General features: G+C 41.0%; 1 protein-coding gene across 1 annotated transcript; it reads left to right on the forward strand.

Annotated features, from left to right (window-relative positions):
- The first annotated feature begins 3477 nt into the window (after positions 1-3477).
- Positions 3478-8317, forward strand: GINS3 (GINS complex subunit 3). The gene is made up of 3 exons (XM_074285903.1): positions 3478-3762; positions 6369-6602; positions 7999-8317. The coding sequence occupies exons 1-3, from the start codon at positions 3577-3579 to the stop codon at positions 8227-8229; spliced, it is 651 nt and encodes a 216-aa protein (XP_074142004.1). The 5' UTR covers positions 3478-3576; the 3' UTR covers positions 8230-8317.
- The last annotated feature ends 9451 nt before the right edge of the window (positions 8318-17768 follow it).

Below are 17768 nucleotides of genomic sequence, written 5' to 3' on the forward strand. Positions count from 1 at the left end.
ACTGGAGTCTTCCTCTATTCTTTTCCTATAGGTGATGAGATTAGATTCAGGGAACCAAATATGAGATTAGGGTTCCTGATAGTCAGGGAGTTAAATGATGAGGTTTAGTGGCAGGTTCTGGGTTCAGGGAACCAAATGAAGGGGTTTGGCTTCCCTAAATCCCCTTGGGATTCAGCACATGGGTAGGGAGTTCTGGGAACCCCTTCTGGCAGGGCAGAGATCTGTGATATAGGAATTTATGAACCTGAAAAGCTTGACTGATAAAAAGAAGTTTATTATAGGCATTAGGAAGTCAGCCTTTGCTATGCATGAATAGAAAGGCATGAATTCTTTAGTAGCAAGGTCCTGAAAGAGAGATGTAAAGCCCCATGAGGGAGAAAAAGAAAAGGTAATGCTGAGAGTATTATTCCAGCTGGCAGAGGCTGCTATGTCAGGAAGAGAGAGAGTTTCCTTGGCATGGCATATTAGGTCCTCTTTGAGGATTGGGTTTAAAATTGCTGTTTTTATAATAGAAGCCTTTGGCTACAAACCAAGCCCTGATCCCCAGCCGATGGGGCTGGTGGGTGGAGTTTGAGCTGGAATTGAATAGCAAATCTTAGAATTGAATGGGTATTTCTCCAATTCAATGAGGTTAGAATCTCCAACTCCTGGACTCAACTAGGCCCCTCCCCCCCAGGAAACAGAATAAAGCTGTTTGTCCTGGGTTGGGGGTCTTTACATTGGCAGGATTCAAGGAGAAAGTCTCCTTGAAGGAGCTTCACAAGTGCTCTACCCCATGACTCATTCCCAAAGTCAGAGAGAGAGAAAGAGCAACAGTTTTGGAGCTCCCCTTGTAACTGGCACCTCCTAGGAGTGTCCTTTCCTTTTTTTTTAAAAGAAATATTATTGGGGCAGTTAGATGGTACAATGGACTTCTATCCACTAGCCCTGAAGTCAGGAGGACCTGAGTTCAAATCTGACCTCAGACACTTAACGCTTCCTAGCTTTGTGACCCTGAGCAAGTCACTTAACCCCAATCGCCTCAGCAAAAGAAAGAAAGAGAGAGAGGGAGGAAGGGAGGAAGGAAGGAAGGAAGGAAGGAAGGAAGGAAGGAAGGAAGGAAGGAAGGAAGGAAGGAAGGAAGGAAGGAAGGAAGGAAGGAAGGAAGGGAGGGAGGGAGGGAGGGAGGGAGGGAGGGAGGGAGGAAGGAAGGGAGGGAGGGAGGGAGGGAGGGAGGGAGGAGGAGAGGGAGGGAGGGAAAGAAAAAGAAATGTTATTAATAATAGTAGCAATACTATTTTACCTTGGCGAGGTCCATGGCAAATGCATCTATATCCATAAACTCCTTTGTTTTTCCCCATGACCCCGCAAAGGAGGAGAGAAAATATTATAATTTCTATTTGATGTGTGAGACTACTGTGACAGAAAAATGAAGTGATTTATACAATTAGTTAGTAGCAGGGCTGGGGTCTTTTGACTCCAAATTTTAGGGTTTTTCTGGAAAGAATCTGAGCCTGAGTTCACAGGGTACTCAGCACTGAAGGAAAGCAGGAATGGGGCTCCCATCCCAGCACTTCCTCTTCCTTCCACCAGAGAGCCTTGACTAGCCATCACCCCTAGGACCTCTGTTATAGTGGGGGCTTCAAAGGGCTCCCTTAACTAACAACCCTTCCAGGTTCTCCCTTGTCCTTTGTCCCTTGCTCAGTCTTCAAGTGTGTCTTCAGCTGGAAGAAGTAACTTCATTTTCAAGAAGATGGGGATGGGAAAGAAGCATTTGTTGAAAAGGCAGGACTAGTGTCTTTGCATATGCATGACCATACCCCAAGGGGTGCAGGGCCACTCCTAAACCCCCAAATTTAATTCACTATTTCTGGGTCTGAGGAATTACTTCTGTAATTAAAAAGAAGAAAAAGAAAAATCATCTAATCATCCCAACTTCGTCTTTAATTTGGACCACTTAAAAGTTACTTATCAGACCTAACAGATGGGCTAAAGATTTTGTGGAATAAGAGGGGCTTTTCTTCTCTTGTCTCCAGTTTCCTCATCTGTAAACTGTGGGAGTTGTTTGGTATCCAAGAGACGTGTATCTGTGTATTTGACCAAAATCCATTCCCCAGTAGTTGTGGCCAAAGATGAACAATCATTTCTCAAAAGAATTGCAAACTATTCACAACCACATGGATGAATGCTCCAAATCACCAGTACTGGGAGAAATGGAAATCAAAATGATGTTGGGATTTCACTCACCCTCTGCAAACTGACAAAACCACCAAAGTTAGAAATAGTCAGTGTTGTAGGGATTGAGGGGAAATAGTCACAGTAGTTCATTATTTGTAGACTGTGAATCAACTTAACCACTTTGGAAAGCAGTTTGGAATTATGGAAACAAAGTAACAAAATTGTCTATATCTCTGACCTAAAGAGGTCTTCAGTAAGAAGAAAGTTTCTCCTACACAGAAATTGAGAGCCGTACTTTTTAATGTCAGCAAAGAAATGGAAACAAAGTAGATGTCTATCAGTGGAGGAACACTAAACAAATTGGAGATACATGAGTGTAACTGGATATGACTGTGCACTAAGAGATAAAGAATATGATGAATACAGAGAACTAAGGAAAGTTGGTTTTTGGGGGGTTTTGGGGGTTTTTTTGGCTGTGGCAATTGGGGTTAAGTGACATGTCCAAGATCACACAGCTAGGTTAAGTGTCTGAGGCAGGATTTGAACTCAGGCCCAAACTAAGGAAAGATTGACAAGAACTGATGCAGAGAAGTAAAGAGAGCCAAAAACAATACACAAAATGATTGTAGCATTGTAAAAGGGAAGAACAAAACGATTAAGAGTAAATATAAAACTACAAAAAATTGACCCTATAGAAGAGATGGGGAAACATCCCCATACGTTTCCTTTGCAGAAATAGGAGGTCTATGGGTGGGATAAAACATATATTATCAGATTATTTTATATATTAATTCCCCCCTACCTTTTTGTTTTATTTTATTTTTTTTAATACTTTTTATTTACCAGATATATGCATGGGTAATTTTACAACATTGACAATTGCCAAACCTTTTGTTCTAATTTTCCCCTCCCCCCCCAGACCTTTTTATTTAAAAAAAAAAAAATATTGTTTATTAAACAGGATTGCTCTCTGGGAAGGAAGATACTGGGTGTGTGTGTGGGGGGGGGGGGGGAATTCTGTATGTTCAATTTGCATTCAGATTCTAGCAACTCTTTTGCTGGAGATGGATAACATTTTTCCATCATAGATCAAAGGATTTAACAAGAGCCCCTTTTAAATCTGCTGTCTTTTTTTTTTTTTTTTTTTTTTTTTTTTTTCCCTCTTTCCCTAAACAATTCTGCATTTGGGAAAGTTAACGAAGACGAACTCTGGGAACCATTGGCTCCACAGAGACTCGAGATTCTCTGCAGACAGATTGCTTTGGCCTTGACGAATCGATGGTTCCCGGGCGCGGTTAGATTGCTCCTGCCTGACCCGTCTCTGCCGCCGGGTGGGACGAGAAGCGGGAGTTTTGACTGGCGGGAGGCTCGGCTCCTATCCCGTCCGCTGTCAGGCTCGCTGGCTCGGAGAAGGCCGCCATGTCCGAGGCCTACTTCCCGGTGGAGTCGGGGGCTCTGGGGCCCGAGGAGAACTTCCTATCACTGGACGACATCCTGATGTCGCACGAGAAGCTGCCGGCCCGAACCGAGACGGTCCTGCCGCGCCTGGGAGCCTTCTTTCTGGAGCGCAGCAGCGGCGGAGAAAGCGACCACGGCATCCCTGAGGTAACGCCCCCTGCCCGCGTCCAGCAAAGACTACAATTCCCACTAGCTCGGAAGGCGCCGTGGAGGGGGCAGCTTCCTGGCTTTATGCTGCATGGAATGCTGGGAATTGTAGTCAGCGAAGGAGGGGGCCTGCGAGAGGGAGCCTCGCGCATGCTTGGTGGTGGGAGCGCGCGACTTTTGTTGCTCATGCGTACAATCGCCTCCAGTCTCCCTTGTTCTCCGACCCTCCAGTTCCTGGCTACTCGTACTTCCAGGCGGGCTCCCGGCGTAAATATTCTAAATGCTCCAGCTGGGGGCCGGTTTTTGGTATTATTAAGTCGTTTCAGTCCTGTCCGACCCCCGTGACCCCGGTTTTTCTTGGCAAAGATGCAAGAGTGGTGTGCCCTTTTTTTCCTGCTGACTTGACAGATGAGGAAACTGAGGCAGGCGGGAACAGGGTCACATACCTCGGCAGTTTCCGAAGCCAACGAAATATTTTTTTTTTAAAAAGACCCCAAGGATTCTTTAACTTCGCTATTTTTAAAGAGAATATTTAGCATTTCAGCATAATTGGTTTCCTGTATTTAAAAATACCTTTATACACTTAAAATGTATAAATTAATTTAAATAAATAAATGAACCAATCAAATAATTAAATAAATAAAAATGTAAAAATTAATTCGTTTATGCATTTAAAAACCTTATTTTGAAAAAGAGCCTGTTGGAATCACCCGGCCAAGTCAGTCTGTTGTAGCAATTATTAGGCGCTTTCTGTGTGCCAGGTAGGATACCTCCTGCTGGACCACGTCTCCAAACATGACATCATACATGACATGTGAGAGGATGAACCCCAGCACTGTATTTTGGGGTCCCCCGTCCTTCTCTAGCACAGTTTGGAGGTTTTTTAACCCACATCTCAGACAGTTCTCTTCTTGCCTGTCATAGTGAGTTTTCTTGGTACTTTTTACATTTTGAAGAAGGCAGCTGGACTGTGCAGCCCTCAACCCCCCTCAGGAGCATGGAGTCCTTGGTTGCCCTAGGCCCTTAAAGGTGCTTTGGAATTATTTCTCTGAGTCTTTCTAGGAATCGTTTTGTTGATTGCCGGCCCTTCTTTTTAATCCCCATGACATCACTATCAGTAGAACAAATAAGTAAAGAAAAGCAAATCAAATCAAAATACTCGTCTCCTGGGAAACAGTTCGCCTCCTTTCACCTGTCCTGTCTGCCTCTTCTTTGCCCCAGGCCGGTGCTTCAGTTTGGGGTGAATCACCACCTCGGTTAGAATTTTTTTTCTTTACAGTATTGTGATCTTTGTAAATAACTGTTTACTTTGTATCCTTTCATATGGGTCTTCCCAGGTTTCTTTGAATTCTTCATGTTTGCCCTTTCTTATGACCTAATGTTATCCCATTACACCTGGCTACCACAGTTTGTTCAGCCATTCCCCAGTGATAGGAAAACCTACTTTTTTTTCCAGTTCTTGACTATTAAAAAAAAAAAGTGCTCCTATAAATATGGATTCTCTTCTATTTCCCTCTGTCTTGGGCTCCCCCAGAGCTTATGCCCAGGCGCAGTGTCACCCTTGAGGATGCGTTCAGTATGGCCTCCTTCACAGGGGCATAGCCCTGCCCTGTCTGCCACAGTTCCTTCTCTATCTTTAGCCAGGGTGTGGTCCAGCTTCTTCTTCCCATAGGGCCAGAGCTCTGCTTGGATTGCCTTGGAAAGCAGGATTTGGGGCCTGGAAGAGTTTCCCACTGGAAGCCCCAGCATCTATGGGCAGACTGAAGATTGCAAGAGGGGAGATAACTGAGGGAGCAGCTCCTGGAGAAGATGGAAGGGGAGGTGGTCAAAAACGCATGTAAGATCACAAAAGATCTTAAGCCTCCTAGATGTGAATTGGCCCTGACCTCATGTGAGGAAACCTGAAAGGAAGGCCCCCCTCTCCAGTGTTTTGAGTAGAAGGAATCCCTGTGGTTGATTTATGAAAAGCTGTGAACAAAGCTTGGCTCTCATTGTGTACTGCTGAAGGACATGTCTGTGAATTCAAATATCCTTTAAGGTTTAAGGTACTAGCTGATATATAGTGTGCATTAATACAGTAATATAAGATGAATAAATAAATTGAGTGTAAGAAATAAATACAAGCCAACTCTCTTTTGTAAATTCTTTTAAGTGGGTGGGAAGTTGTTCAATCAAACTCATAGAAGAAAAATACCAATCCATGGAGCTTGTTGTCAGCTTTAGGAATAAACCAGCAGACAGTGCACAAATAGCATATTTGGTTTTTAACATTTATACTATTTATTAAACACAAAGAGAAAGGTCTATAAGAACATTTTTATGAGCTCCAAAGATGGACTTATTTTGTAGATTTGACTTGTGATGAAACTTTCCTTTATTTTCAAGTTTTGTTTTTAGCCTTTTTCAATGTATTCATCAATTTTCTTTCTCCTACTTTATTAACTACATTATTAAAGACCCCACAGTCCACTTTTCAGAAAATGACTGCAGAATTCTCTACATTCAGTGATAAAGGCTTACCCTAACTGATGGTTTGTTTCTCCTTCATTTTGTGTACTTTTGGGATTTGTCTGTTTCTGAATCTTTGCCTTTGTTTTCTTATCTAGGGCTCAAAATTGGAAATCCCTCTGTGGCTGGCAAAAGGACTTTATGACAACAAAAGACGGATCCTTTCTGTGGAGCTCCCCAAGATCTATAAAGAGGGCTGGAGGACGGTGTTCAGTGCTGACGCCAATGTGGTTGATCTCCATAAAATGGGCCCCCATTACTATGCCTTTGGCTCTCAGCTCCTGCATTTTGACAGTCCAGAGAACACAGATGTGTCTCAGACTCTTTTACAGGCAAGTAACTGAGATGAAATCTTAAAGATTGGGCTTCTGCGGGACCTTTGCGTCACAGGTATGAGAAAGATGCAAGAATAGTCAGGAAAATGTTATCATGATGATAAGAAATCTGTAAGCTAATACAGTATGCTAAAAGGGTCCATGAAATACAAGAGATTAAGGACTCCCAGAATGGGAGAGGAAAGATTAGAAACAAAGGGAAGTCATTGTAGTAGTTTGGGTGACTGAAACAATGTGTTGGATTTGTGAACAGTAACAGATGTAAACATGCCAATATTTTGCAACTAATTATAGGAAGCAAGGGAGTAAAGTACAATCAGAACACGGGGCCTGGGTTCAGATTCCAGACACTTACCAGCTGTGTAATAGTTAACTAATTATTATTATTAACTAATACTTAACATTTGTTTGCCTCAGTTTCCTCAACAGTAAAATGGGAGTAATAATAGCACCCACATCATAGGTTTGTTATGGGAATTGAACAAAATACTTTTTGTAGAGTATATAGCATGGGGCCTGGCACACAGTAGGTACTATGTCCATGCTACCAAGAATTACTGATTGGATGTGTGAAGTGAGACAGAGGGAAGAGTCTAGGATAATGCTGAAGTTGTAAACCTGGAAGACCAAAAAGCTGGGACAGAAATCTACTGGGAAGTCCAGAAGATAAGGAAGCTTAGAAGGAAGAGAGAGCAAGCTCTGGTTGTATTGAGATGTCTGTGGATCATTGCAGGGTGACATACCAATAGGCAATTGGTGGGGGAGGGAGGTATAAGAGACTGGGGCTGGATGCATAGACTTGGAAGTCATCCAAAGGTAGATGGTAGCCAAGTCCTTGGAGGCTGAGGACAGAGAACAGAGGAGATAGTGGGGTTACATCCCACTGAGGGAACCAGCAAAGCCGACTGAGAAGGAGGACACAGTGAGGAGGAGACCCAGGAAGAGAGGGTGTATCTAAGAGGAGTGAGGGTCAATAGGACCACACGCTATAGAGAGACCCAGAGAGAAGGAAACTGGGAAAGGAACATCAGATTAAACAACTAAGAGAGAGCAGCTCCAGTTAAGAGTCCGGAGCCATCTTCAAAAGCTTCTTTCTCACTCAATGGTTTCCCCAGCAAGGCAGCAGCAAAGATTGAATCCGAAGTTTAAGTCTTACTCTCAGTTACAAAAATAAAATTCTCCACTAATTAGATCTCATATATTTCTGGTTGAAAATTTTCTGTTGGTTCCTCTTGGTCATCAGCTCAGAAATCTCTGTGAAAATAGATCTGAGATTGGGGTCATGTTCAGTCTTTCTTCCCTTCCATTTGGGTGGTTTAACATTCAGGGGGAAAATGGAAGTGCTCTTTTTACAATGTAGCTCAGTGATGACTGTGATTGTCTCCTCTCTTAGACATTTATTGGACGTTTTCGCCGCATCATGGACTCCTCTCAGAATGCCTACAATGAAGACACTTCCAGCTTGGTAGCCCGGCTGGATGAGCTGGAGCGGGGCTTGTTTCAGACAGGCCAGAAAGGGTTGAATGACTTTCAGTGCTGGGAGAAGGGTCAGGCTTCTCAGATCACAGCTTCCAGCCTGGTTCAGAATTACAAGAAGAGAAAATTCAACGACTTGGAAAGCTGAAAGCACAAAGGACACCATGGCTATGGGGGACACTTAAATGATACTAAAGATGATTCCAGTGAGACTAAATGACCATGTACAGAGAAAAGTTTTTCCTCCATTTTATCAGTTGTGTCTTGAAATACAATTCTGGACAGGGATTGTTCTGTTGGGGAAGGATGGGTTTTGGAAGAAGATGGCCCTTAGCCAGGCAGTCCATCCACATTATGGAAGTTATCTCTCGGCTATTTTGCAGCCCAGACTTAGTTGTTCCAGGAGTTTACAGTAGCCTTCATGGATGTCTGCACAAAAAGCCTTCCAAGTAAGACTCTCTACTATCCCAAACTGCTGCTTACCTTAGAATTCTAAGCACTTGGGCCTAAGGCCTTGGAACACTTTCGAGTCCCCATGTCTAGGAACTGCTGAGTGAGCATAGGGACACATTGTACCCATATTCACAAAATCTCACCACTGTTACCTGAAGGCAATTTTCTTCCACTCCTCATTTTATTTAAAAAAAAAAAAAAAAAAAAGCCAATACTACAAACATGCAGGATCTCTTATTGCTTGATTATAATTTCTGTCAACATTCATTCTGAAAAGAGTTGGAAACAGAAATGAGGTTTCCTTTTTTCAAATAATATTATTTTGAATGCTGTAAGGAGGGATTTTTCAAACTTGAATTCAGCTAAATATAAGCCTCCTTAAGGGGAGGTACCCAGATCAGCTTCTTTGTAATTCAAGAGGGTTTTAGAGCATCCTCTTATTTATTCTATTCTCTTTCTAGAAAGATGCCAGAGTCCTTTGAAATTGGCAAAATAGTTGTTAAAGGGTGTTTACCAGTCTTTATCACATCTGGGAATCAAGACATGTAAACTGGAACAAAATCTTGTTGAAGAAGCTTAACACAACACATGTTAAAGTGAGCAGTGTATTTTTCTCCCTTCTTACACTCTCCCCCAATAACAGTTCTCCATGATTGCCTGTCATCCCAGATCATTTATTAGAAAACAGTCTGTTTTCAGCATAGAGAGAAACTCCCCCTAAAGAAACTGTCAGAAACACCCCCCATATCTCCACACACACTAGAGTGGTACTGGCACTAGCTGATCTTTATTAATTAGATGAGGAATGATCTCAGGCTTTTACAATTTGAAAAGAAAATTTGAACATCTCGATTTTGAAATTCTGAGCTAAATTGCACTGTCAGAATCAAGTACTGTGGAAATGTCTTTGTCTTTTAGAGTCAAGTTGATCTTTTTATCAGTTTGATTTTAAGGCTGAGTTGCATGGCCTCCATTCTTCTCAATTCGTCCTGAAGACTGTTTCCTAGCCACAGGGCTATTATGTGTATTCAAGCTCACAGGATCATCAGAGGACTTGGTCTTTTACTCTATTGGACAATAACCTTTTCTGCATCTGCTTTTCTGTCTCCTAGTACTCAGCGGTGGGCAGATGTTCTGCTTGTTTGTTGTAATGAGAGAGGAACTCTGCTGAGGGGGCTTGCAAGCTAGGATGGGAGTTTCCATAGCATACCATCCCCAGAGCAAACAATCCTTACAACCACTTGGTATTCAGCATCAATTTCTGGATTGCTACAATATTTTTCACTATTGAGTTTTTTTTTTTTTTTTTATTGTATGAGGGCCCCATCCCTGGAAAGGGTACCCAAGAGACAAATTTTTACTTTTTTCTTTTTCTTTTTTTCTTTCTTTTTTTTTGGCTGAGGCATTTGGGATTAAGTGATTTGCCCAAGGTCACACAACTAGGAAGTGTTAAGTGTTTGAGGCCAGATTTGAATTCAGATCATCCTGACTTCAAGGCTGGTGCTCTATCTAGCTGCCCTGAGACAAATTTTTCAAAAGGAGTCATTCGGTTGACTTAAATTTCAAATTGCTATTGAAATGAAGAAGAGAATTGAATATTATTTTTAAGTTAAACACTGTAGTCACAGGAACTCAAACATAATTGCTCCATAAAATATGTACATGCAGGTCAGCATGCCCTGTCAGGCCGTGGCACCCAGTTGGAGTGGGGACCTAGGGGTGATATTGTAGTGACAATGTACAGTGAGGTATTTTGCCTATGGGTGAGATGGCACAGGAGAACATTGGTTTCTTCACTGTCTGTGGTAAATTGATGCCTTCTGCTTATTGAAATCTAATAGACTTTGTAAACAAACTCTAATTTATGGAGGCAAGTATGTGCCTGAAGGTTTTCTAGTTTACCATCAGGGGAAGTGATGGAGTTAGAGTGGGAATTAGGGTTTCTGTGATGCCATTAACTTGAGAGTTCCCTCTGTGCCCATTATTCACTGTGACTCTGCCATATTCTCCCAAAAGTTAGCTACAGGGTATCCATTCAATGGGCTGGTTAACTTGGGCTCCTCTCAACACATCATGAGGGTACCATTAATCCCCCTGCTCCTGCTGCAGAATCAGTTCATCTGCTCTTCCTGTCAAATGGGTGGATGTTGGGAAATTATTCAGTGCCTGGCACATAGTCAGCATTTTATCAGTTTTGGTTCCCTCCCTGCCTCAGGATTCCTTGGTGATTGGATGTTTTACTTGTTTGCACCCTTTCTACCAGTTTCTGGTTGATGCTCATCTTTCTGTCTGCAGCCAGCCATGAACAGGCCATGATGACATTAACTATGACATAAAAAAACAAAACCCTGAAGTTTTCTTATTTGGGGAATCACAATTATTATATTTCTGGAAATGGAATATTTTGACCTAAAGTTTAAAGTCAGTGCAGTCACCACACAGAACATCATAATGATGGTTTAGTCTACAATAATCATTTGACTAGAAGAGTTAAGCTCAGACCTTCCACATGGACAGTAGTTCAATTTAAAGCAATCTATGAAATGATTAAGGTTATAAACTAAGGGCTTCCAAAAATGGGCTGTTAGCTCCTGCTTTTTCTTCCTTATTAATGCAAACAGCTCTATAGGGAATTAAAAAGGTGGAATATGCTGGAGAGAAAGTCAATAGAACTTTAGTCACCCTAAGGTATTGGTAGTGAATGATTAATCAAAGTGAGACACCTGTTCTTTTCTCCAATCTTATTTAAATCTTTTTGTTGGTTTTTCCACTGTTTTGCTTTTCTGCCCAGTAACTGTGGGAGGCTCCATATAGTTAAAAAAAAATTCCACCAACAGTCTGTAAACAAAGCCAAAAAGAGTCTTCCTTTTATAAAATACATATGTTTCTGTTTGCAATTTCTCCTTAGTTTCTGTGTGTTATCCTGTTGCCTCAGTCTGTCCTCTGGGGAGAACACCTACGAGCAAAGTTATGGCTTTGGTACAATCTGGAAGGCAGGGGTATCTTTTCCTTTTCAGCCATTCAGAGATCAGCTCTAATGCAGGGAAAATAAATTTAAGCTTTAAGAAAATAAATAAAGCCTCCAATTTTACAATACTTTTCTTGTAAAACTTTACCCTCAGGAGATCTTAGTCCCACTGTATAAAATTACAACGGCCAAATTTAGATTACAAATCGATAGCGTGAAAAGGTAATTTGGAAGGATGAAATTCAGTGGGATGGAGGAAATAGGGGTCATGACCATTAATGTCAGTTACAGTTATCCACGGGAGCAAAAGGCCAATGAGCTTATCATGGAAGAGAAGATTGGTCATGTTTAATTTGGAGTTTTATCCACTTGTCCAGCTGATGGATACCAGAGCTGCGACTCAAAAGGGGGCACTTGAATTTCATTTAAAACCTTGAGCAGCATTTCATTTTGATAACAGTGATTTGTGGTTGCATTCTTCTCCTCCCTTCTGGCAAATGGTAGTGATTTTTCCTTGTATCTAAAAGAGTTTGAAAATGAACATGTCTTCCAGTCACCAACATTATTAACAAGTGTTATTAGTACAGTCTGAAAATAGTGCCTGTCTCTGGCTGCTGTCTCAGATTCCATAGAGGGCACACCAAGAAACAAGGGAGGCTTTTTATACATGTGGCATCAGAACAGCTTAACCCATGGCAATCTGGAAGGTGAAGGACCTGGATGCCATTATTCTCTGTCCCCCTGATGCCTCATTACTTCAGGAGTCTAAGAGTGAGCTCTGAGCCCGAGGAGAGTGAAGGTGGGCATTTCCCCAGCTTCTCTGTTTTGAGCCTGGGTGCCAGGGGCTCTGAGATGAAGGAGGGAAGAGCTGGTTAGGCCAAATGAACAAAGAAATCACAGCTAGAGAGTCAGCGTCACAAGTATTGCCAAATACATAAAAGGGGAGAGATGAAAACATTGGTTCCCAGCCAATGATGCTATCTTCATGTTACCCAGAGCCCCTGGCATGCGATTATCTCTGCAGTTCAGAAACTGAGCCTTTTGTTTTTTAACTGCTTAAAGGAACACTGCCTTTTTCCACACTGACATTTTACTTTTGCCTTTTTATTTCTCTATCAAGGAAAACTTAACACGTATAATAAGAACTCAAAGACTCTCAAAGGCTAGTGTGATTGGCAAGGGAGGAAAATATTTTTTTGGCTTTTAGCCTATAGTCTTTTCTTGGCTTAATATTTCTATTGGTTTCACCTCCAAGGTGATGGATCTCAAAGCCATCTATCTCCTTGATTTAGCCAGGGAGGAGAGGGAGAGTTGACCCGGTTCTCTCAATCTGACATCCTACATACATATGTGTTCAGTGACTTGAAAATATGTTCTTGATAGAGCTCTTTCCATTTTAACAGTACATTGTGAGAGAATCAGTAAAAGCAAAAAGCATTTGGAGAATTATTTAAGATATATTAGTGGTATCCCTTATAAAAAGATTATGGCCATGGAGATCACTGCTTTTCTCCTTCCCTGGATTTCACTGAGCTAATTTCTTTGAAGGAAAATCCTGTGTATCATTTTTTTTCTTTAAATGAATGAACTTTTAAATATTGCCAGGGGGCTATAGAGCTCTGCTATTACTTCTGCCACAGCTAAAGGAAAGAAGCTCAGCCAAAATGTTGTACTTTGTCATCACAAATGTAACTAAGAGAAAGTCAGGCAGTTTAGCTTCAAGAGTTAAAGAGTTAATGGCTTCACTGTCACTTCAAACCCATTTCCTTCCTCAAGGGAAGTTCTGTGCATACACCATTATTACCTGTGTACTAAAACCTTGTGTACAAGGAAGAAAACACACACTGACACGTACTTTGGTATTACAAAGTATCCTAGAAGATGAGAGAAAGGGAAAGATGTATTTTGGGGCTTTCATCATCACTAATGATTAACACCGCAAGGTTATCTGGCAACGGGCTTTCAGGGATTTCTTTGTTTAGTGATTCTGCCTTTTCTTCTTAAACTTCAAATAGATCTGTGTGTGAGTGGAGAACTAACACCCTTTCCCAATATCCTGAAGCCCTTCTGGTTGATTAGAAAGAGCTGCCACCACGGTTGCCGAGACAAGTCCTTGTGGGTTACACAAAATCTATCACACAAGATCTGGGCTGTTTTGTTGGTTGTCATTCCCAAGCCACATTTCTGTTGTGTTGGGGAACAAAAGGAATTAAACCTTAAAGATTTCATCATATCATTTTTGTTCATATCTCATGCAGATGATTACAGATACTTGGCCAGAATGATATATGTATGCACAATATAAATATTTTTTAAATCTCAATATGTACATGTCCACATATAAATATGTATACAAGGAGGCAATTAGGTGGCGCAGTGGATAGAGCACTAGCCCTGAAGTCAGGAGGACTTGGGTTCAAATCTGGTCTCAGACACTTAATACTTCCTAGCTGTGTGACCCTGGGCAAGTCACTTAATCCCAATTGCCTCAGCAAAAAAGCTAAATAAATATATAAATACACACACACACACACACACACACACACACACACACACACATATACACAAGCCTCTTCTTTTTCTAAAACACTTCACTTGCATTATTAGTAATTCAGGCAGATTCCTGGAATTAATAAATTGCTTTTTTAAAAAGAGAGGTGGGACTTTTTTGGCCTTGGCACCCTGCCCATAGTGCCACTGGCACTCATAATCTCTATAGTTATATTGGCAGGACACAGTGTAGTCGTTTAGCTTTGAGAACAATAGGTTTAATCTGTTGTTTCAGCTCTCTTCAGGTTCCCCTCCTCTTTCTCCTCATTCCACCATGTGCCTGGTCTGGAAAGCAAAATGACATCATGCATTAGTGCTGTTTTGTAGATAACCTTTTCCATGGGGCCATCTGGAATAGGTAGGGGCTGCCATGGCTGGTGAGGGAGGCCAAAAGCTTCATTTCTTAAACAGTACTACATGCGAGCTCTCCGACTGGGTTGGATGATTTTTATCTTATTTTTGATGTGGATTTTAAAAGATTCTTTCCCTGATTTCAGTTTCCAGGTGCAGATGACCTAACCTTGAGAGCTTCTCACCCTTAGCACATTCTCAATCAGTATGAAGATGGAGAATAATTATCCTACCTGTGTATAGCATCCTAGATCAAATCCAGGTCTGATTTCCATGCACAGAACTCGAAAAAAGAACATAAACTCTGAAATTCTGCTAGGTGAAAAATCACACCCTCACTGTAATACATGATCTTAAAACCTCAGTTCTTTACACAGGCGATAAATGTTTTCTTTAAAATTGCTTCTGCAGCAGAAGCAGAGTTGTTAAACTGGTTTTGATTGTTAGATTGCATAACAGAAATTATGGGGAAAATAGCTCTAACTTCTAATAACTGAAGTATGACCTTAAGCAAACTACTTTCCCTTTCTCCTCAGATTTATTAGCTATAAAATGAGGGCATTGGACAAAATGACTCAAAAAATCCTAATTCTTGATGTCCTATGATTTTAAATTTTAAAGATCCTTTCAGCACTAACATTTTATGATCTCCAGCAAGGGGATTATTGCTACATTTGGGCAGAAATATGCCTTAGTCTTCAACTTTTGAGAGATGCTTTTAAAAAAGCCTTTTCAATATATTTTCTTTTTTTTTAAATAAAATTTTGTTGATATCATTTTGTTTTAACATTGCCTTTACTTTCCAGTGTACCCTCATATCTCTCCCAGAAAGCCAAACCTTAGCAGGGTTTACCTGGGCTCCATAGATCTGTTTTGTAAAATACTTTGACAACTCTAATTCAACATAATTGGTTTTATTTGTAATCTTATGTCTTTCACTTCAGGCATTTCATTTGTTTAGTTATTCATGCATTTACTTGTTTATCGATTAAGTGGTCAGAACTTTCTCAGTCAGAGGCTGATTCCACTGCTGATCAAGATGGAAGCTCTAAGCTGCTCCGTCTTTTCTGACCTGCAAGGCCTTGCTCCAGCTTGATCCCTTCCAGAGACTCACCATACTGGTGCCAGACTTAGTGTACTTGATTGGTTTTAAATTTACTGCATCTCAGGACTCTTGAACTGAAGAGAGCCACCAACCTCAGATGGTGAAACAGAGATTGCAGGAATGAGCCATTGTTTGATGAATTATAAGACATTCTTCTGAGAAGGAGTCCATGGCCCAAGAAAGATTTAGGACCTTTGTCTTATAATAATAATTTTAAAAGGCGAGGAAGGGGACGGATTGTTCAGCAAAAGTAACCGACAGATCCCCAAAGTGTGACAGTCTGTGCAATGTTCCTTACGCTGTCACCCATTTCTGCAAAGAGCCAGAAGTTCGCTTTCCTCTCTGTCCCTTGGCCCCAGGCTTGGTTATTAGGATTTCACAGCACTCAGGGATGATGGCTTCATTCTTCACATTTTTGCAGTTGCTGGAGATGGTTTTATTTTTTCTGCCTACTTCACTCCATATTATGATGGTCATTTGCCTTCCTGTCTTTGTCTGAATTCATCGCATTCATCATTTCTTATAACACAGCAGTTTATTTTAAAGAGCTCTCTAAGGAAGCTGTTTTTTTGAAAAAGTACTGGCCCCCACTTGGGCCTTCCGCTAGGTTATAGTAGATAATCCCCATGGCAAATATGCGATGCCTTTTTATGGGGTGACTCTGCTCTTGAGCCATAGGCATCCCCAGGAAGCTGGGCTGCAGGTGGCAGATGCTATGGCAGGGGCATGAGCAGAGGTGGTGAAGGAAACGCCCCCGCCCCCTACTCTGGGACTCTTTGGAAGGAGTCAAGAAATTTGATGTAAAAAGTGGGAGTTCTCAGTGATGGCACCTCCTACTCCACCACAGTCCTCCATTCCACTCTCAGCTACTGTGACAATTTAATTGCTCTGAGAGAAACAAGTTAATAGAGATTTTAATAAAAATAGAACCCAAACTCCTCATTTCTTTTAGAGTAGTCACAATTCTAAAGGTGTGCACCATGTCCTCTCCATGTCGATAACTGCCTTCGGATTCCAAGTGGAAAAATTAAATATCAGAGCCACATGATTCAAATCCCAGCTCTGTCCCTTCCCAACTTGGTGACCTTGAACAAGCCATAACCTCTCAGGGTCTCAGTTTCCCAATCTGCAAAATGAAGGCAGTGGGTCAGGTGACTCTAAAATCCTTTTCAGTCTGAAGTCTGTAACCCCAAGGGTATCACAACAGGAGAAGCCTATTACAGGACATAAGTGTGTGTGTTTGTATGCATATATGCATGTATATGTTTGTATAGATATATGTGTATACATATGTACTTGAGCATTTATATATATATATATGTATATATTATATATATATATATATTAGAATGCTTTTGTGTTTGCAGGCATATCTGTATATATGTGTATGTATATGTGCATATGTATATATATGTGTGTATATATATTTATATATATATGAATATTTATATATGTGTATATATATTAGAATGCTTTAGCATTTGCAGGTATATATGAATATGTATGTGTACAAGTATATATGTATATGTATAGATACATACATATGTACATATGTCTACACATACATACACATATGTATATATATTTAAGTGAAGCAGGGCTATACAAAGTCACCAGACTTACTTTCCTCTCCAGAACCATCTGGGTCCAGTGGTCAGATACAAATCAGGACGACTGGAGATGGCCCTAGATGCAGTGAGAGGCCTTGGCCTTTTTAAGCTAAGGTCTTTAAGAGTTTTCAGTTTGACCTAAAGCTAGGAAGGAAGGAAGGGGAGAGAAAAGGAGGCAGGGGAACTTGGAGGTGACCTAATTCAATCCTTACATTTTACAACTGAAAAAATTAGGTCCTGAGATAGTAAGTGCTGGACCTTAAGTCACCCTTGGATAAGCAGCACACTAAGATCCAAACCTTGGCTCTCTGTTTATGTTGCACCTCTCTAGTATCTTTTTTTACTTAGAAAAATAACAATAACTTCTTATTTTTCAAAATGCATGTAAAGATAGTTTTTAAACTTCACCCTTGCAAAATCTTGTGTTCCAAATTTTTCTCCCTCCCTTCCCCTCTCTCCCCTCCCCTAGACAACAAGTAATCCAATGTAGGTTAAACATATGCAATTCTCCTAAACATATTTCCACAGTTGTCATGCTGCACAATAAAAAGCAAATCAAAAGGAGAAAAATGAGAAAGAAAAAAACAAACAAATCAACAACAACAAAAAGGTGAAAATACTCTGTTGTGATCTACATTCAGTTCCCACAG

Source organism: Sminthopsis crassicaudata, chromosome 2 (genome assembly GCF_048593235.1).
Source record: "Sminthopsis crassicaudata isolate SCR6 chromosome 2, ASM4859323v1, whole genome shotgun sequence".
NCBI lineage: Eukaryota > Metazoa > Chordata > Mammalia > Dasyuromorphia > Dasyuridae > Sminthopsis > Sminthopsis crassicaudata.

Bases quoted from the DNA above. Each gene is read 5' to 3' on its own strand.
- GINS3 (XM_074285903.1), top strand. From the start codon at position 3,577: ATGTCCGAGGCCTACTTCCCGGTGGAGTCGGGGGCTCTGGGGCCCGAG. The intron at 3,763-6,368 runs GTAACGCCCCCT...TTTCTTATCTAG, and splicing joins GCGACCACGGCATCCCTGAG to GGCTCAAAATTGGAAATCCC. The intron at 6,603-7,998 runs GCAAGTAACTGA...CTCCTCTCTTAG, and splicing joins TGTCTCAGACTCTTTTACAG to ACATTTATTGGACGTTTTCG.